The sequence below is a fragment of the Empidonax traillii genome, unplaced genomic scaffold, assembly GCF_003031625.1.
Source record: "Empidonax traillii isolate 1590-97213 ecotype Southwest subspecies unplaced genomic scaffold, ASM303162v1 scaffold554:size495636, whole genome shotgun sequence".
Taxonomy (NCBI): Eukaryota; Metazoa; Chordata; class Aves; order Passeriformes; family Tyrannidae; genus Empidonax; species Empidonax traillii.
The window spans coordinates 435,390-454,049 of NW_020955747.1; the positions used below are offsets into that span (position 1 = coordinate 435,390).

At 57.2% G+C, this 18,660-nt stretch overlaps 1 protein-coding gene across 17 annotated transcripts in view; it reads left to right on the top strand.

The window, feature by feature from the left end:
• The window catches only part of KIF1A (kinesin family member 1A), a 40,509-nt gene that overhangs the window by 7,616 nt on the left and 14,233 nt on the right, over positions 1–18,660 (top strand). For 4 of the 17 annotated variants that reach the window (XM_027897633.1, XM_027897634.1, XM_027897637.1 and 1 more), the window contains exons 3-30: positions 1,989–2,065; positions 2,165–2,344; positions 2,801–2,866; positions 3,021–3,199; positions 3,557–3,668; positions 4,049–4,126; positions 4,435–4,500; positions 4,777–4,794; positions 5,131–5,206; positions 5,318–5,396; positions 5,675–5,817; positions 6,221–6,247; positions 7,564–7,772; positions 8,312–8,391; positions 8,728–8,803; positions 10,821–10,900; positions 11,156–11,262; positions 11,878–11,961; positions 12,084–12,264; positions 12,346–12,418; positions 12,663–12,756; positions 12,879–13,027; positions 13,177–13,355; positions 13,443–13,580; positions 14,450–14,704; positions 17,932–18,050; positions 18,130–18,215; positions 18,518–18,656. In XM_027897633.1, the coding sequence (XP_027753434.1) occupies positions 1,989–2,065; positions 2,165–2,344; positions 2,801–2,866; positions 3,021–3,199; positions 3,557–3,668; positions 4,049–4,126; positions 4,435–4,500; positions 4,777–4,794; positions 5,131–5,206; positions 5,318–5,396; positions 5,675–5,817; positions 6,221–6,247; positions 7,564–7,772; positions 8,312–8,391; positions 8,728–8,803; positions 10,821–10,900; positions 11,156–11,262; positions 11,878–11,961; positions 12,084–12,264; positions 12,346–12,418; positions 12,663–12,756; positions 12,879–13,027; positions 13,177–13,355; positions 13,443–13,580; positions 14,450–14,704; positions 17,932–18,050; positions 18,130–18,215; positions 18,518–18,656 (3,150 nt within the window). The remainder of the gene's footprint in view (positions 1–1,988; positions 2,066–2,164; positions 2,345–2,800; positions 2,867–3,020; positions 3,200–3,556; positions 3,669–4,048; positions 4,127–4,434; positions 4,501–4,776; positions 4,795–5,130; positions 5,207–5,317; positions 5,397–5,674; positions 5,818–6,220; positions 6,248–7,563; positions 7,773–8,311; positions 8,392–8,727; positions 8,804–10,820; positions 10,901–11,155; positions 11,263–11,877; positions 11,962–12,083; positions 12,265–12,345; positions 12,419–12,662; positions 12,757–12,878; positions 13,028–13,176; positions 13,356–13,442; positions 13,581–14,449; positions 14,705–17,931; positions 18,051–18,129; positions 18,216–18,517; positions 18,657–18,660) is intronic. The other 13 variants (XM_027897644.1, XM_027897645.1, XM_027897646.1 and 10 more) reach the window with 7 other exon arrangements.

An 18,660-nucleotide genomic window follows, 5' to 3' on the forward strand; every position in this document is an offset into this window, starting at 1 on the left:
ACATCCCTCCTTGCCTTTTTAATCCCATTTGCCCAGAGCATGAATCTTTTGCAAAAGCCCTGGATGCCTGGAGAGGAAAAATTCCACCAGCAGCATCCATCTGCCTGCAGGCAAATAAATGGGAATGACAGGAGCATGGGGAGAGCATTTCAGCTCAGGGCTGCTCTCAGAGTTCTCCCTTCTCCCTATGTCCATCACAGTCTCTGGTTTCCTTGCTGGTGGTGCCAGCTGGGCAGTTGCAGCTGGGCTGGCTGGAGCCACTTGGTGCCATCCTCAGCTGCTTCTCTGCCCAGTGCCCAGCATGGGATGCAGAACAGCCACCCTGTTCCCATCCTGCCCACTCCAGGACTCATTTTTGCTCCTGTTCACTATGGTGAGGGTCACCCCTGCAGGGCAGAGGCAGACCCGAGCCGGGTGACTGGGTGGCATGGCAGAGCTGCCAGGTTGAACTCCAGGAGCCATCAGAGATGCTCCATCTCTCTTCTTACATAGCCTCCACACCCACTTCTCTTCACAACACCCCCAGCACAACAGCCAGGCATTGGCAGGGATCAGGGATGGGCAGCCCCTGTGGCTGCCCACAAAGACCTGCTCTTCCAGGGACCTCCACATCCCCATTTGCAGCTGCAGGATTGCCAGTTGTCATTTCCCAGCCCTTTCTCCTGGTCAGTAGTTTGCTCGGGATACAGCAGGCATCCAGAGCACCTGAGGGGTGCCTGCAGTGAGTAGGCAGGCAGGGAGCTTCTGGCTGCCCCCCTTTGGTGCCAGAGTTGGGCTTTTGTCCACCGTGAGGAGCATCTGAGCAGCACCGGGCTGTGGTTTCATGGTTGGGGCTGGATCCTGACCCCACTTCCCACCCTCTCCCAGCAGCACTGCCTGCTGCTGTTGTGTGCAGGGCTGGGCTTATCTCAGGCCAGAAGTGGCAGACCCTTCCCGAGGGAGTGTCCACTGTGGCAGTGGAGGAGGTATTTGGAGCAGAAAGCATTCATATCCCTAACACTGTGCACCTGGGTATCTGACACCACAGTATCGGGTTGCACCGTGCCTGAGGCTGGTCAGGAAGGTCTCAGCTGGAATCTGGAGTGGGTGTGAGCCCTGGCTGAATGTTGACTTCTGGACAGGGCAGGGCAGGGCAGTTTGGGAGCTCTGTTGGCCTTGGGGCTTATGGGCTCCTCGTCCTCAGTGGTGGCAGGGAGCAGCTGGGGCTGTGGGCGTGGGAACTGTGGGAACTGTGCTGCGCAGGCCTGCAAGGTCACCTCAATGTCACCTAACATGGCTGGTGGCTGGATCTTGTGATTACCCACTGGTTTGGGTTTCTTCTGACGCATCTGTTGTTTCAGAAAAAAACCACTGAAAATGCTCTACTGGAGAAAAAAAAAAAAGCATCGAGCAAGGAAGAGCAGTGATGCAGGCTCCAATTTCCATGGCAACGTCCTTTTCATCAGGGGATGAGAAAAGCAGGCTCTTGTTTCTGCTAGTGGTGTGAAACGAGGCATTAATCACCCTGCTGGGGCTGGGGACCCGGAGAAGCGGGAACTGGGGGGGCCCTAGGGGAGCCCCAATGGGGTTGCAGCTGCTCCCACCCAGCAGTGCCAGCGTGGGGGCTTTGAGCACGGCCCCCCAGCTGTGGGGTAAGGAAGGCTGTGTGACCCTTCTATGCCAGTGCTGGGCTCCCATGGGCAGGTGCCACAACAGCAAGGAGTCTGAGGGAAGGAGCCATGTCCCCCTCACCATGTCCAGCAGGATATTTGGGCAAGGCTCTGTCTTGTTCCCTGGGGCTCTGCTGGCCATGGCATCCAGCTCCACTGCTTTCACTGTTGGGGTCTGGGGCCTCTAGACCCATCTGCAGAGCTGGAAGTGTCCCAGTCCAGTTTTCAGGACTATTTTGGACTGAACTCCATCACCCCTGACCCCTCCTGCAGGGGGTGTGGAAGGCAGGGGTACCACGGGTGGCTGGAGGCCTCATGTTCCCATCTGTTTGTCCCTAGCTATCCTGAACCCGAAGCAGCCTAAAGAGACTCCAAAAAGCTTCAGCTTTGACTATTCCTACTGGTCCCACACTACGGTAAGCACTGGGAGGCCTGAGCCCACCTGGAGCACTGGGCTGGGGAGAGGCAGGAGGGCCTTCCTGCCAAATTTCTTCATATATCCCTATTCTCTGCAGCCTGCAGACATCAACTATGCATCCCAGAAGCAAGTGTACCGGGACATTGGTGAGGAGATGCTGCAACATGCCTTTGAAGGCTACAATGTGTGCATCTTTGCCTACGGTCAGACGGGAGCTGGAAAATCCTACACCATGATGGGGAAGCAGGAGAAGGACCAGCAAGGCATCATCCCACAGGTGTGCCTGGGGAAAAGCTCCCTGTCCCCCTGGTCCCAGAGGCACACCCAAAGGAAAAGCAGAGCTGGGAGGGAAGAGGGCAGCAGGGTGGGGCCAGGTTTTGCCAAGGTCTAGTACAGCACTGCCATGACAGCAAGCTGGCATGGCTCTACAGGAGAGTGGGGGGCCAAGGAGGGTCATCTGGACTCTCCTGAGACTGGACGGGCTGCAGTCTGGCCACACAAGGCCAATGTTCCAAGTGCTGAGTTGTTTACCGAGAGCTGCCACGTGCTGGCCCCTGCAGGGCCTCTGGGGATGCTGATCAGCATGGGGGGCTCTGCCAGTGCCCCGGGAGCCATCCCACCACCCTTTGGCTCTATTTCTTTGGGGTGAGAAGGTAGAAATCCCTGTGGCCTGGGCACCCCAGGCAGAAGCATCCTGCTGGCAGGGAACTGAGCCTGGCTCTTCTCTCCACAGCTGTGTGAGGACCTCTTCTCCCGCATCAATGACACGACGAACGACAACATGTCCTACTCTGTGGAGGTAGGAACCCCACTGCCTGTATAGCCCACTCCCAGCCTCCCACCATCTCTGGAAGCCGTGCCGGTGTGCAGACCCCTCTTTGGGGGTGCCCCTGGGTGTGGGGTGGGCAGGCAGGACTTCATTCTGCTAGACCTGCCCGTGCCTTCTGCTCTAGGTGAGCTACATGGAGATTTACTGTGAGCGCGTGAGGGACCTCCTGAACCCCAAGAACAAGGGGAACCTGCGGGTGAGGGAGCATCCCCTTATGGGCCCGTACGTTGAAGACCTTTCCAAGCTGGCTGTGACCTCCTACAATGACATCCAGGACCTCATGGACTCTGGAAACAAGGCCCGGTGAGTTGGGGAAGGAGGAGGTGGACAGGATTTGGAGGGCTTGCAGGCACTTCTAGAAGGTCCTGTTTCGCTTCCTTGCTTTGCCAGTCCATCTGCTCTGGAGATGGCAGCTCCCTTCTCTCTGAGCATTGGATACCCTCCTGTTCTTTCACCTTAACTCCTTCCTGCTCTAAAAATGCACTGTAGCCATCAGGAGAAAGCCTAGACTTGTGCATATCCCCTCCCAGAGTCCTCTCTTGTCCTCCAGGCTTGCCTTCCCATCATGTACCCTGTCCTGGCATGAGCCCTGACCCTATCAACAGCCATTTTAGTGTCCCCCACAGGGTGTCACACCTCCCTGTGCTCCTGTCCCTGCAGCACAGTGGCTGCTACCAACATGAACGAGACCAGCAGCCGCTCCCACGCCGTGTTCAACATCATCTTCACACAGAAGCGACATGACGCTGAGACAGATATCACCACTGAGAAGGTGAGACCAGAGCCTGGAGAACTTGGGGGAACCCACACAGACCAAGGAAGGGCTTCGTGTGCTGTCACCAGCACTTGGAATGAGGTGGTGCGGCCTGATGCAGGATTGGAACAGGAGGGAGATAAGTCCCAGCTGCATGCTGGGCTCATGGTCCCTTGTGGTACCAGCTCCTGGGCAGGATATTTGTCAGCTGATGCCCTCCAGCCCTACCTGCAAGGATATTAGCCCTGCTCCTTGACAAATCTTGCAGGGATGACCCTGCAGAGCCCACCGCTGCCCTCAGAGCAGTGTTACCCTGTGAACCCTGTGAACGGTCTTGGCTTTGTGCCAGGCAAGGTTTGCTGTGCCTGCAGGGCTGACAGCCTCCCTTCTGCCTGCAGGTCAGCAAAATCAGCTTGGTGGACCTGGCTGGGAGCGAGCGAGCCGACTCCACAGGCGCCAAGGGCACGAGGCTAAAGGTGAGAGCTGATGTGAGATCCGCTTCTGCCGACGGGGACACCACGTCCTGCCCCCTTGTCCCCAGCCGAGACATCTCCTTTCCTTGCCCACTGGTTCCTCGCCTGCACTGCTAAAATCCTTGATAGGGTTGTGTTTGAAAGCTGCCTAATGCCAGTATCACCATGGTCCCTGAGTCCAAGCTGGGAGGTACTGGTTATCCAGACCAGCTGCTCTTTGCCCACCCCATACTGGGAATTCCCCCCTTTTTTGGGCTTTAATGCGGCTCTGAGATGGGGCCTGAGCATCTGGCTTTTCCTCTCCTCCCCAGGAAGGAGCAAACATCAACAAGTCCTTGACCACTCTGGGGAAAGTCATCTCTGCCCTGGCTGAAATGGTAGGTAGCCAGAGCACAGAGAAGCAGCAGCACCAGAGGGGAATGGGCTTGGCCCAACAGGGATGGTCTCAGCTCCAAGGGACGGAGCATTCCACCTCTGAGGGATGGGCAGATACCTGCCAAGATGTCCCTGGGGCTGGAACAAGCTGAGCTAGTGAGGCTGTCATCTCCACTGGGACCTGTGCCTGCTGCTCTCTACTTTAGGGGTGGGGGAGCTGTGGTGGGCACCGAGAAGGGAAGCACCTCCCTTAAACAATCTCTCCACTTCCTTTGCAGGATTCGGGGCCAAACAAGGTAGGTACCCTGGCACAGTCGGATGTAAGTGGTTTGCAGGGTGGTTTGGGGTTGAGACTATGCCTGGACACAAGCCATGCTTCTCCCAGGGGCTGGCAGAGCCTTGAACATCCTCCTCACCCTCCTCACCCTGTGGCTTTCAGTACCCAGCCCTAAACATCCCCCCCCTAGCCCAGGGCATTTCACAGGCAGGACCTGTGGACCTGAGCAAAGATGCCCAAGGTTGCAGTGGCCAGGCAGAGCCATCATCCTCCAAGTTCCCATGGCTAGGGACTGTCTCCTCTTTGAAGAGAGCAGGCAGCCTGACAGCCCTTCCCTTTGCTCTCCATCCCCCAGAACAAAAAGAAGAAAAAGACGGATTTCATCCCTTACCGGGACTCGGTGCTGACCTGGCTGCTGCGGGAGAACCTGGGTGAGGACAGGTGGAGGGTACAGTCTGGTGGTGGGCATGGATGCTGAGCAGAGGGTGACAGTTGGCACAGGGACCAGCGTCTTCCTGATGTGGATGTATCTCTCTGGGCAGGGGGCAACTCCAGGACTGCCATGGTCGCTGCTCTCAGTCCTGCTGACATCAACTATGATGAGACCCTCAGCACCCTCAGGTAGGAAGAAGTGTCCTTGTTCCCACTGCACTGAGCAAGAGCAGGGAAGTCTCTGAGGCCCAGGCACCACCACATGCTCTCCTCACCTTTGTGGCACCCCTGCCTGGGGGTGTGCTGTGGGGAGAACCTACAACCCCAGACAAAATGCAAGCGATTGTCCCAGGACTGGGATCCTCCAAAGGATCATTTGCTGGAGGGGCTCTGTGGCATGCCCAATTGACAAGCAGCTGGAGTTTTGCTCCTCTCCTTGCCACTGCTCAAGACCCTTCCTTCCCCAGGTATGCCGACCGCGCCAAGCAGATCCGTTGCAACGCTGTCATCAATGAGGATCCCAACAACAAGCTCATCCGGGAGCTGAAGGACGAGGTGGCACGTCTGCGTGACCTTCTCTATGCCCAGGGTCTTGGGGACATCATTGACAGTAGGTACCACGGGTGCTCTCTGCCAGTGGCTCCCGGCAGCGATGGACTGAGGTCCCCCCAGCCTGCAGGGCCAATGTCCCCACAGCTGCCCTGCATCCTGCTCCATCCTGCCGCGGTGGCATCATGCTGCCTCTGGCGAGCCCCTGCGCGTGTGTTCGCAGCCCCCAATCCCCTCCTGTCGCAGGAGGAGCTGCTTTTCACCCAGCAAACCTCTCCTTCTTCCCCTCCACCTACCGTCTTCAGCATTCAGCACCCAGCAGAGGTGCCAGGAAGGTGTTCCTGGGGCTGCATGCACCCGTAGGTTCCCCTCCCTATGCTGTCAGATATCCAGCTGAGATGAACCCCCTCTTGTTCTGTTCTTTCTGTCTTACCCCCGCTCCCTGCCCTCTCTTTCTCTCTTAGCCCATCCTGCTGCAGGAGGATCCAAATGTGTGTATTCCCCATCACTGGTACTCTCTATTGCTTCACGGCTTTTGGGAGGCATAGGCTGTGCCCAGGGGCACTCGTGCAGCATGGGGAGGGGCTCCTGCAGCCAACCCCTGCTGGTGGAGTGGCTCGTGCCCACAGGCTGGCCATCCCCAGGGAGCTGGCAGAAGGGATAGTGGCAGAGTCGTGGTTAGCACCTGGGCTTGGGGTAGTGCTCGAGGGACCGGTGTCCTCCCACTCAGTCATGCCAAGGGCCCAGTCCCCACAGGGACCCCTTCCTCCATGCTGTCATGGTGTTTCCTCTGATTGCTGCTGCTGCTGCTTCCGCTGGTGCTGTGTCTCACTGGGACTGGAGCCTGGCACGGCACTTGGGTGGGATGGCACGGTGCTCTCCTGATGAAGGGGTGGGTGGTGACGACCAGAAGGATTTTGTCCGTGGATGAGCACTATGGCCCCATCCCACCACGGGTCAGGCAGTGCAGCCAGACTATGGCAAGCCTGCTGAGGAGACAAGGGCCTGGCTGTCCCCTCCTGGCTCAGCATCCCTGGATGTGGGCTGATGGAGATGGGTGACTAATGCTGCACCTGCTGAGCTCCTGCCCATCTCTGGCACAGCGTGCTGAGACCCTGTGACTTCCTCAGAGCTGGAGGAGCATCTCCGATAGCTGGGTCCTAAGCTGCTGCAGGTGATTCTTGGGGTGCTGGCTGGCAAGCACTGCTGCCTGTAGCCCTGGCTTCACTCTCTGGCTGCCTGGCCAAGGTGCTGCTCTAGCAGGACGAGGGCTTCCTGTGAGCAGATCCTGTCAGGAAATCCTGCCACTTCTCCTGCCCTGTCCACCAGACCCCTTCGTAGGATGGAGGGCCACCGACTCTCATCCCCTTCCCTTCTCATTCTCTGCCCCCGGATCCAGCTAATCAAGGGCATCTGAGCAGAGAAAACCACCCAGGCTGTATCAGATGGGGAGGATGACAGGGGCAGTGGCACATGCTCGGGGAGGACATTTGATGTCAGACCTGATTGCTGCAGGATTTGGTGTTGCAAAAAAGCATCCCTGGGAGGCTGGGAAGGCTGCTTCCAGCAGGTGCTTCACGAAACAGCCCTGTGCCCTGAAGGGAGAGAGCATGTGCCCTTGCCCTGGTGCTGTCTGTGCTGCTGTGCTATTGCCTGTGCCTTTTCCTTGCAATTCCTGGCTTTCTTCTTGGCACACCGGCCACTCTTTTTTTTTTTTTTTCCCAACAGCTTTTCTTGTCTCTATCTTTCTCTTTCTCTCTCCTCCTTTCCGTGTGTCTTTCCCTGACCCATCCCTCCCCGCCCATAGATGTGTCCGACTTTGAGAACAATAATGATGCTAGAGGGACAGAGCTGAATCACCGCCATGACAATCTCTCCACAGTGACCAATGCCATTGCTGGGATCAGCCCCTCTTCCTCCCTGTCCGCCTTATCCAGCCGTGCTGCCTCCGTTGCCAGCCTCCACGAGCGCATCATGTTTGCTCCGGGCAGTGAAGAGGCAATTGAAAGACTCAAGGTAAGAGGCCAGTGCCCTGTGGGACAAAGGGCTCAGCTCAACACGCTGTAGCTTGCAGAAGGGGCTCAGTATTTTCTGGAAACTCATGATGGGTGTTGCTCCTGAGAAGCAACGCTCGTATGTCCTCTTGCAGAGAAGACAGACCCAGGGTTTGCCCAAACTGCCAGGCAGGAGGAGATTTGGTATCGTAGGTCTACCTGGTGCTGCCGTCCTTCCTGCAGGGTGGTGGCTACCTTTGCCCCGTGGGGCAGGTGCTCTCAGCTTGGGATGGGCACTCCTGGCTCAGGATGAGTGCTCCTGGCTCAGCATGGTGCAGGAGCGGGCTGGCAGCAAGAGGATGGAGAGGCTGGTCTTTGTGCCTCGCTCTTTGAAGACGGGGCTAATGGAAAGATGTGGGTGAAATGCTGCTGCACCTTGTACAATCCAGCCTGAAACTGGGACCAGTGTCCCACTGCAGCATGCTGGGCAGAACTGGGCACAGTGGGCAGGTGTGCTGCCCATGGGATACACTAACCCTGTGCTCAACCCACATTTGCCAGGAAACAGAGAAGATCATTGCGGAGCTGAATGAGACGTGGGAGGAGAAGCTGCGGAGGACAGAAGCAATCCGGATGGAGAGGTGGGTGGTTTGGGGTGGTATGGGACAGGGTGGGATGGGATGGGATGGGATGCCATTCCCTCTGCCCTTTGCTCCAGCAGTTCAGTTCCTGGGGCAGCCAGGCAGTTTGAATGTCCAGCCATACCCTCGGCTGTCACCGGGGCACCCCAGTGCCCACCTCAATAGCCTGCACAGAGGTGGGCTGCTCTGAGAAACCCACCAGAATTACGAAGAGAGCTGAAGCAAGCCCTCTGTCTGCGATCCATGGGACAAATCCATGGGATCAGGTTCCATTCTAGTGCCGGCTCCAGGGGTGCATGGGGCTTTGACAGTCTCTTCTTTGTCTTGCTCCTTCAGGGAAGCGTTGCTGGCCGAAATGGGGGTGGCCATGAGGGAGGATGGAGGCACCTTGGGTGTTTTCTCTCCTAAAAAGGTAGGATCATCCTATTCTCTTCTTCCTGGGGACTGGTTTGTACCCCCACAGCTCCCTTCTGACCCGTGCCATCAAAACTGACCAGCTCCACGTATTTCACTAGCTGTTTCTTGTCTCTGAAACCTGTGGGGGAAATCCCAGCATTGAGCCTGCTGGGTACAAACATAGGCAGAAATATGTGGCTAAATGTCCAGCCTCCATTGCTGGGGTGCTGTCCCCTTTCATAGAGGCATTTGCTTATGATTGCTGTGCTGAACTTCAGTGTCACCTTGTGAAAATCTGCACTTTGGGATATTTAAAAATTGCTGCCCCTGAAACCAGCAAGTCCTCACTAAGAAATGTGGGTGGGAAAATATTCCATCTCTTTATTGCTTGTAGCATTTGGCTTGGCCAAACCTCTTGTGTGTCCTGAGCTGAGGTGGTGATAAGGACTTCGGGACCTTCCCCTTATATGCCCCAACTTGACTTATAGGATAAAATTGTACACTTTTGTCTTTGTTTCTTGTCCCAGCCACTGCAAGTTAGGACCCCTGACCTTTGGGTAGGAAGCGTAGGGGTTTATTCCCCGAAGCAGGTTAGTCTTGGAGGTGGGGCATTGCTGTGGTGGTGTTGGTGCCTCCTTGCTCTTCAGCTGTGTGGTGGGTGGAAACTCTTCTGAATTCTCCAGTGGCTGGCAAGCAAAGTTGGTGTTGATAGTGTGCAAAGCCCATTTTGTTATGGGCATTGCAGGACAGAACTATTCTGTTCCACTTTGTGCCATGGCTGGGCTGGTCATGGCTCCAGGAGCTCAGCAGGTCACTAGCTTTGCAAATCTGGACAAAAACTGCAAGTGAAGGAGCCTCAGCCCCCAGACCAAGCGTCTGTCCAGAGGGGCCAGACATTAAATATTACAGCCAACTTCTGACAGCCATCATGGAGAAGAGCCCACCTTTCCCTTGACCTCCAGCTCTGCTGCCCTGTTTGGAGTGAGTCTCTGCTATCAGCCAGAGCTCGTGGCACCATGATGAGAGGAACCCTCTGCATGCAGGGTCTCAGCAGGCTGAAGCGGTGTTCCTTACAGTCACTATTCTTCTGTCTGGGAAACTCAGAACTTCACTCACTCCTACTCCTGGGACTTTCCCTGTTCCCTGAAGGTGCAATCCCAGCAGCTACACTGGCTGCAGGCATAGAGGTCTGTGGCTGGGGGAGAAATTTCCCACTTGTCAAGAACAAACTGTTTTGTGACCCAGGGGAAGAAAGGGATGGGAGGGAACTGTCTGGAAGAAGACCAGGGAGTGAAATTCAGACTTCAGATATGGCTTCAAGTTCTCCACTGCTTTTGGTTGAACCTCTGGGACCTGCTCTTTCAGGTGCTTCCTCTGTCCTTGTACTATCAGTGGAGGAAAATGGGCAATTCTTTATTGATCTGACAGAGGGCAGGGTTAGACTGGATATTCCCTGTGAGAGTGGTGAGCCCTGGCACAGGTTACCCAGAGAAGTTGTGGCTGCCCCATCCCTGGAAGTAGCCAAGGCCAGGTTGGACATTGCTTGGAGCAACCTGGTCTAGTGGAAGGTGTCACTGCCCATGGTAGGGGGATGGAATGAGATGAGGTTTAAGGTCCCTTCCAACCCAAACCATTCTATGGTTCTATAATATGCAGCACAGGTAAGAAGGGTCCTGCCCCAGGATCCTCTGAGCTGTATCAGAGACTCTGCACGGGAATTGTTTGGCTCCATGGGGTGTTTGGAACATGAATTTTCAAAGGTGACAAGGGGAAGAATGCCCAGGGCTCATCCCTGGGAGGAGAAAAGCAAGGAGGCATGTGGAAGCAGGGCATCTTCATCCCAGCTCCTCGGTTCTCTGCAGTCCCCTGGAAAAGTACCTCCCTGGGCATGTTATCCTGGAGCTACAAGAGGGCAGGAGAGCCTGTGCAGTAGCAGTCTGAAGTGCTACTGAGCTCCCATCTCCCTCTGGAGCATCCCTCAGTGCCTGGGTAGACAGAGTGCACTGGGATGACTCCTTGTTCTTCTCTCCCAGACACCGCACTTGGTCAACCTGAATGAAGATCCGCTCATGTCCGAGTGTCTTCTCTACTACATCAAGGATGGGATAACAAGGTGAGGCCAGGTTCTGTGGAGCGGTGGGAACCTTGTCCATATCTCAGTGCCTGACTTCCCCAGTTGATCAGCAGAGTGACAGCTGTTCCCAGGGCATCCCCAAAGTGCCATGGCCACTGCCATGCCTGGAGTCTTGCTTGGGATGTTGGTCTTGCTGTGCACCAAGGGTTGCTCTTGTCAGCCCCAAGGATGGGTTGGAGGGAAGACTCAGGAGGGGCTGCTTTGAGGAAGGATTGAGCTGGGTTACCCCCACAGGGTTGGCCGAGAAGATGCTGAGAAGAGGCAGGATATCGTTCTCAGTGGGCACTTCATTAAAGAAGAGCACTGCCTGTTCCGCAGCGACACCAAAACAAGTGGTGAAGGTATTTGTCTGGAGGGGCCCCACTGCCTAGGGGACCCCCCCCTCTGCATGTCCCCAGCACTTGCCCCCAGCCAGGGGTCCTGCTCTCCTCAGAGTAATGGGGATTTCCTGCATGGGTGTGGCATCTCCATGCTTCCAGAGAGAGCTACAACCCTCATGGGTGGGACAGGAGCTTGTGCAAGGCATGTGGGAGCAAAGCAAGGTAGGGAGATCAGGGAGATCCTGGCTGAGCAATCTGTAGATGACTCCCCTGCCCAAGACATGGAGCAGAGTCCACCTTCCAAAATGGCAGGAACCTGGGGGTGAAGGGGTTGTGGGACATGAGCCTGGGGAGGACAGAGTTGCCTTTTGGAGGCTCTGGCCACCTCTCACATTTAGTTTCCAGCTGCCAGTAGTCCTTGGGACTGCTCTGATTAACATCAGGTTGGCTGAGTCCCATTGGCTGCCTCAGGTGCAGGTGCTGCTGATGGGTACCCTAAGTGTTCCCCCATACTTGGGGTGCTGCCTGGGGTGGCTCTCACTTTCCAAGGCTGCCAGAGCAGCAGAGCAGGAGATGCAGAATTTATCGCTCTGTTTCCACTTTACCTCCCCTCTCCCCTTTCCACCACCTCCTCAGTGATAGTGACCCTGGAGCCCTGCGAAGGTGCTGACACCTATGTGAACGGCAAAAAGGTGACGGAGCCCAGCATCCTGCGCTCAGGTGGGTCCCTGGGGCCGGCACGCTGGTGCTGCTCCAACCCACCTCCCTCCCTCTATGGGGGGCCATGCACTTGTTCCACGTTAAACCCACGCTGTTTTCCCACAATTCACGCATCCCTGCAGGAAACCGCATCATCATGGGGAAGAGCCATGTCTTCCGATTCAACCACCCCGAGCAGGCTCGGCAGGAGCGGGAGCGGACCCCCTGTGCTGAGACCCCCGCAGAGCCCGTGGACTGGGCATTTGCCCAGAGAGAGCTGCTGGAGAAGCAGGGCATCGACATGAAACAGGAGATGGAGCAGCGGTGAGGACATGGGCTGGGGCGCTAGGGAGTTGGATGTCCACCTCCAGGTTGGTCATCCTCTCCTTCCCCTTTTCCACCTAGGCTCCAAGAGCTGGAGGACCAGTACCGGAGGGAGCGGGAAGAGGCGAACTACCTTTTGGAGCAGCAGAGGCTGGTAGGTGGCCAAGACCTGGCTCCTTCTCAGACTGCCCAGGCACGGCTGAAGTCCTGGCAGATGTTTGCATGGGGTGGCTCTGTGCATTCTAAATACAAGGGCAAACCTGTCGTTCCTGGAGTTGTCCTCACAGATACAGAGGAGGGAGGAGGCTGGGATCCTGTGAGGGGGAGTAGTGTGATGTGGCAGCATGGAGTAAGGTCACATCAGTGGGTTGCATCACCCTTCCTCCTACTTCTCCCAGGACTATGAGAGCAAACTGGAGGCTTTACAGAAGCAGATGGACTCTAGGTATTACCCCGAGGCAAACGAGGAAGAGGAAGAACCTGAGGATGAAGGTGAGGGCTGAGTGATATTACAAGATTTTGATGCTCTCTGTGGGAGCACGAAGAGTGGACTGTGAGTGCCCTGGGCACCGATGTCCTGGCAGTGGGGTGACTGTCCCTCTGTGTCCCCACAGTGCAGTGGACAGAGCGAGAGTTTGAGCTGGCCCTTTGGGCCTTTAGGAAGTGGAAGTGGTACCAGTTCACCTCCCTCCGTGACCTGCTCTGGGGCAATGCCATCTTCCTCAAGGAAGCCAATGCCATCAGTGTGGAACTGAAAAAGAAGGTGAGTGGCAGGGCTCTTCTCTGGCTTGCTGCAGCACCCACAGCAGAGGCCAAGAGAATGTGCAGCTGGGAAGTGCTGAGGAGGGGGTCACCAGAGGCATCACCCTCTGCCCTCCCAGGTGGTTCACTATTCCCTCTGCCCCTCTCCAGGTCCAGTTCCAGTTTGTGCTCCTCACAGACACACTGTACTCGCCTCTCCCTCCTGACCTGCTGCCTCCCGATGCTGCCAAGGACCGGGAGAAGCGGCCGTTCCCCCGGACCATTGTGGCCGTAGAGGTGCAGGACCAGAAGAATGGGGCAACACACTACTGGACCCTGGAGAAGCTGAGGTGGGCAAGTGATGGCTGTGCCAGGAGGCCTTGAATGCCTGCAGCCCTATGTCTGACCATTGCCATCTCTGTCCCCTCTCCCTGCAGGCAGCGCCTGGACCTGATGCGTGAGATGTATGACCGAGCAGCAGAAGTGCCTTCCAGCGTCATCGAGGACTGCGACAACGTGGTGACCGGTGGAGATCCTTTCTACGACCGCTTCCCCTGGTTCAGGCTGGTCGGCAGGTGAGCGCTTTGGCTCCTTTGAAGTGTGGCTGGGACCCACAGGTGGTCCTGAGGGAGGACGTGGTGCCAGCGCTGCCCACCACATGCAGGGCATTCATCCCCCCGTGGCACCCGGTGCCCGCCTTACCTGCGATCGCTGTCCTCCACGTTGGCTGCTGGGACCCCAAGGGACCCGAGAGCTGCTGGCAACACTTCTGCTGCCTGCCGTGACCCAGTGCTGGGAGCCATGGGCTCTGGGCTTGGTGGGCTGCAGGGGTCGTGGCTGTCCAGCAGGCTGAGAGCCCGTGCCAACTGCGACCTCCACCCCCGTGGGCACACGTCCTTGCGCACACACTGGTGTCTGAGCATCTGTCTGTACAGTATGTGCCACGTGTCTCCTCGTGCTTCCCGCACGGCGGTTGGAAGGGTGCAATGCCAGCAATGAAGATGGGCTGCCCCAGAAAAAGGGTCTGCCCTGGTGGGCAGGGGGATCAGGGGGCTGAGCTGCGTGGCCTGGAGGCATTCCCCTGTGCCGCAGCACAGGGAGAGATTCCCTCCAGCAGGAGAGGTGGTGGCGAGCCTTGTGCCACCCGCTCCACCCCTGCATTTCCTGCAAAGCCAGCGAGGGGAGTCCCCAGCATTCACACTGGTTCCTTGGGTTGTTTTTTTCTCCAGCCGTTGGTGGCTTTAGAGATGCACCAGATGGGCAGGTCTTTGTTCCCAATGTCCCTTGATTTAAGCAGACAAAAAACCCACCCCAAAACCCAACCAACCAAAAAAAAAAAAAAAAAAAAAAAAAAAAAAAAAAAAAAAAAGCAGCAAAATTCCTGTTCTTTCTGTTTGGAACAGCTGGTGTTAACCTGTCTTCTATCTTGTTGTACTAACCTTAGTTCAGATATCTCTGGCTGCAACAGCTCTCCTCTTTTCAACACATGCATGAGCGAGCGCATGGCTGATCTCACCCCCTCCCCTACCTTCTCGAACCCCGACTCCGACATCACCGAGCCTGCTGACGAGCAGCACCAGGGGCAGGAGGAGGAGGAGGAGGAGGAGGACCTGGAGGAAGACATCTTTCCGGAGTGCCCGCTGTGTGATGGCCGGGATCCGTTTTACGACCGCTTCCCCCTGTTCAGTTTAGTAGGAAGGTTGGTGAGGTTTTAGGAGAGCATGCCGGGAAGGACCTAGCTCTTTCGCATGAGGGAACTGCTTTTGGACACGACTCCCACCTCCGGGGCGTCCTGGAGGTGAAGGGGGTGGCAGGCTGTGATTGCTGCCAAGCCTGGACGCCTGGCCGGTGGTGAGGTGCCCGCTGAGGTAGGGCTGTGAGGAGCACAGCAGTGGCAAGGAATGGCAAGATGAGGTGGATGGCACCTGCCTTTAGGCAGGTCCCTCTTTGGACACCTTGAGAAGGGAAGCTCTGCTGCATGCCCGTCACTGAAGGAGCTGGGGGAGCTACATGGAAGTCCCGATCCTGGGTGTTTCTGTCCCGGGGGGGCCACCTCCCGCCTGGCTCGGGGTGGCCCAGTGGTGCCACTTGCTGGGAACATGCAGGGACTTAAAAAACCTTGTGTGCCTCTGGCTCTGGCTTGGCCATCCCAGCTGTGTTGGTCAGCATGAGTCCCCCAAATGCAGAGGCTTGGATGTCCCTTAGGTGGTTGAGAAGATGAAGCTGAGGGGGGTGAGCAGAGAGCCAGGTGCAGGAGGGAGTGCCAGAAGTGGCATTTGCTCTTGCTGCTTTTACCCAGTGCTTAGCTTGGGGCCATACCTGCCAGCTTGGCACAGGGGATGTCCAGGGAGGTTGTGGGGACCTGGGTGCAGGCTCCAACTCTTCTTTGGCTCCAGCCAAGGACAAGAGCTTTGATTTCTCATACCTGTTGGCTGGGAGACCCCACTGGGCTCCAGCAGTCTTGGCCCTGAGAAGCCCACCAGCTGCCCCAAAGCTGGCCGTGCCGCCAAACTTGGAGCCATCTGCCCATCCCCAGAATGGGATGTGGTGCTGCCAGCTCTCTCTGGGGTTTTCCCAAGGGAGTGTGTGCCAGGAGCTGGTCCCAGAGCCTTTCCCCCAGGCTGGGGCTCCCTGAATGGGCTGATCTGGGGCTCCTTCTCCTTAGTGTGCCAGAGCCAGGCCATGTGGTGGGGAGGAGGGGCTAGAGCAGGCAGAGAGGGTGGAGGTGGGGTAAGAGTCCTGCAGCCTCAGACCGAAAGAGCTGGGTTCTTCCCCTTTTCTTTTCTTTTTTCCTTTTTTCCTTATTAAAAAAAAAAAAATCAAAACAACCCCAAAACTGTCAAGGGCACCTCAAAAAACCAAACAAGGCCCTGTGGCAGCGGCCCCACTCCGTGCCGGGGGCATGTTCCCCAGAGCTCAGCGCCTTCCAACTTCTTTTGAGTCTGCCCTGGGTTTGGCTCCCCCTGCAGCAGCTCTGCCGGCCACATTTCTTGTGAAGTGTGCTTGGATTGGTTTATGATTGGATCCTTGTCCTTGATTTTTTTCCCTTTCTTTCTTTTTTTTTTTTCTTTCTTCTATTTTTTTTTTTCATTTTGGTTATTTTAAGGGGATTTTTATTCTTTTTTTAGCTGCTGGCTCTCTCTCTTCAAAGCTTTAGCAAAAATTGGGGTTATTTCACTTTTGTCTTCCTTTGGAAAGGCTTTTCTTTGGTCTGAGCATGCCATCTTTGCACCTCACCAATCTTGTGGTTAGTGTCCCTGCCCTCCTTCCTCTAGTGAAACACTTGTCCCCCTCCTCCCTGCCTGCCCCACTTCCCTCCCACTTTTCCCTGCCCTCTCCACCCCTCGGCTTTCACACCGGCTGCCCTGTGATTTCGGGTGGGCGGCTGCACCCAGATCCCTGTGCTTCTGAGAGCTTCCCTGGGCATGTGGTCCTGCCAGGAAGCCCTGGCATGGTCCAGCCACTTGTCCCTGGTAGCATCTGAGAAGAGATGCGGTGAGACGGGCCCATCGGGAGACGTTCATTTGGCTTCACCTGCTTGAGACCTTGGAGACACTTTGCATGGAAAAAGCCTCGAGCAGCAGTTGAAGGTCAATGGGAGTCATCAGAACAGGGGGAACCTCCGGACTTTGGGGATCGGGTGAAAATGTAGGGCTGCAAGAGCCCCTGGGCACTCTGGGGTACCGTTGAAATGTCTGAGAAGACTCCTGTGAGGTTGGGATGCCCTGAGCAGCACTGGAGTTGCGACCCTCATGAAAGCCTCCTGAAGCAGAGGTGTCCTGACCAGCCCCAGCACCATCCCACCCCACAACACCCAACGACACTGCGTGTCAAGATGCTGGTGGGTGCTCCAGGGAGAGGTGCTGGACACCCCACACTCCGTCTTGCTGGGAGCGGTGCTGGCTAGTTTGAACCTCTCGGCAGGGAGCTCGGCGCCAAAGGTGACTTGTCACTGTCAAGGGTATGGAATGCCACCATGGCCAGAGCCAGAGGACCGTTGGACAGCTGGCAGTGAGGTGGAGGGAGGCAGCAAGAGGACCCAAAACACTTGAGAAACAGGGAGCTGTGGCCTGGCAGGAGGTGCTGGCACAGACATGGTGCAACCATCATGTTGGACCCTAGCACCTCTTCATGGCAGCATTGGTGACCTGTATGCCACAGAGTTCAGCAGGGAGGCTCAGACCTGCCAGGCATGCCATCCGTCCCTGGGACATGCTGACAGGTGGCCTGGGACTCTGAAGCCATGTGTATGAAGGGATGGGGAGGGGGGACACAGGCCACCCATGCTGCCAGTCACGCCATGCAGCCTTCCTTCCAGTGGTCCTGCGACACTGTGGACAGAGCCAGGGCCAGGAACCCCCAGCAGGTTCATCTCTGAAGACTTTTGGCCTCTGTCCAGAACCTCCTCCTCTCACCTCCTTTGCTCCTGACAGCCTCCATCTCCCTTGTCACCCACCCTTCCCCCTGCCTTGCCCCTGTCCTCCCCACAGTGACTCCGCAGCCACGCCCTAGTTGTGTCACAGCACCTCCTGCCCAAGTCCTCCAGCTCTCCACCACAGAGAAGGTCCTCTTGCCCTCCAGCTTCATGGTGGCACCAGTGCAGCCCCCTCCAGTCCTGCCTGCCACGGAGGTGACAGCTGGAGAGGTCTGCAAGTCTAGTGTGTTCTGTGGTGCTGCCTGCGGCGTGTGCCGCCCTCCTGCCCACCCTCCCGCCCGCAACACGCTGCCCGCCCGCTGCCCCTCACCCCCTCGCCTGGCCCTGGCTGCCTTCTCTTTAGTTTTGCTTTGCAGCACCGCGGTCGTGCCCTGAGCGGTGACCTGGGATCCCGGCCGCTGCCGGCCACGCCAGCCGTGCCTGGGGACCTGCGGGTGGGAGCAGTGACCATTCTCCCCCCTTGTTCTGTGCTCCCCCCCCTTCTCTGGCAGGGCCTTCGTCTACCTGAGCAACCTCCTCTACCCCGTGCCCCTGGTCCACCGCGTGGCCATCGTCAGCGAGAAGGGCGAGGTGAAGGGCTTCCTGCGCGTGGCTGTCCAGGCCATCTCAGGTAGGAGAGAATGCTCCCAAAATGTGCCCCTTGCATCCCCTGCACCCCCTGTGCTGGCTCACTCCCATCTCTCCATTAGCGGATGAAGAAGCCCCTGACTACGGCTCTGGTGTGCGGCAATCGGGGACAGCCAAGATCTCTTTTGATGACCAGCACTTTGAGAAGGTACAGCAGGGCCAGCTCTCAGTGTGTTCCCAGGGACCCCAGACCTCTGCCTGCCACCACGATGCTCCCCACAGGGACCCCCAGGCTCCTAGAGGGGCAGGCATTGTGGCAAAGGGACCACCAGGCAGACCCCAAACCTTAGGCACCCACCCATGCACCCCACTCTCGCCCGTGTCCCAGAGGGGCTGCCACGGGGTGGGAGGGGAGAGCTGGCAGTGCCCTGGTGCTTGGGGCGCTGGCAGTGGTGCAAGCGGGACCACCTTGGGGTCCACCAGCATCCCTGAGCACCACTTCTGGCACAGTTCCAGTCGGAGTCGTGCCCCTCCGTGGGGATGTCTCGCTCGGGGACCTCTCAGGAGGAGCTGCGCATTGTTGAAGGCCAGGGGCAGGTCAGCGACTTGGGTCCCTCTGCCGATGAGGTCAACAACAACACCTGCGCAGGTGA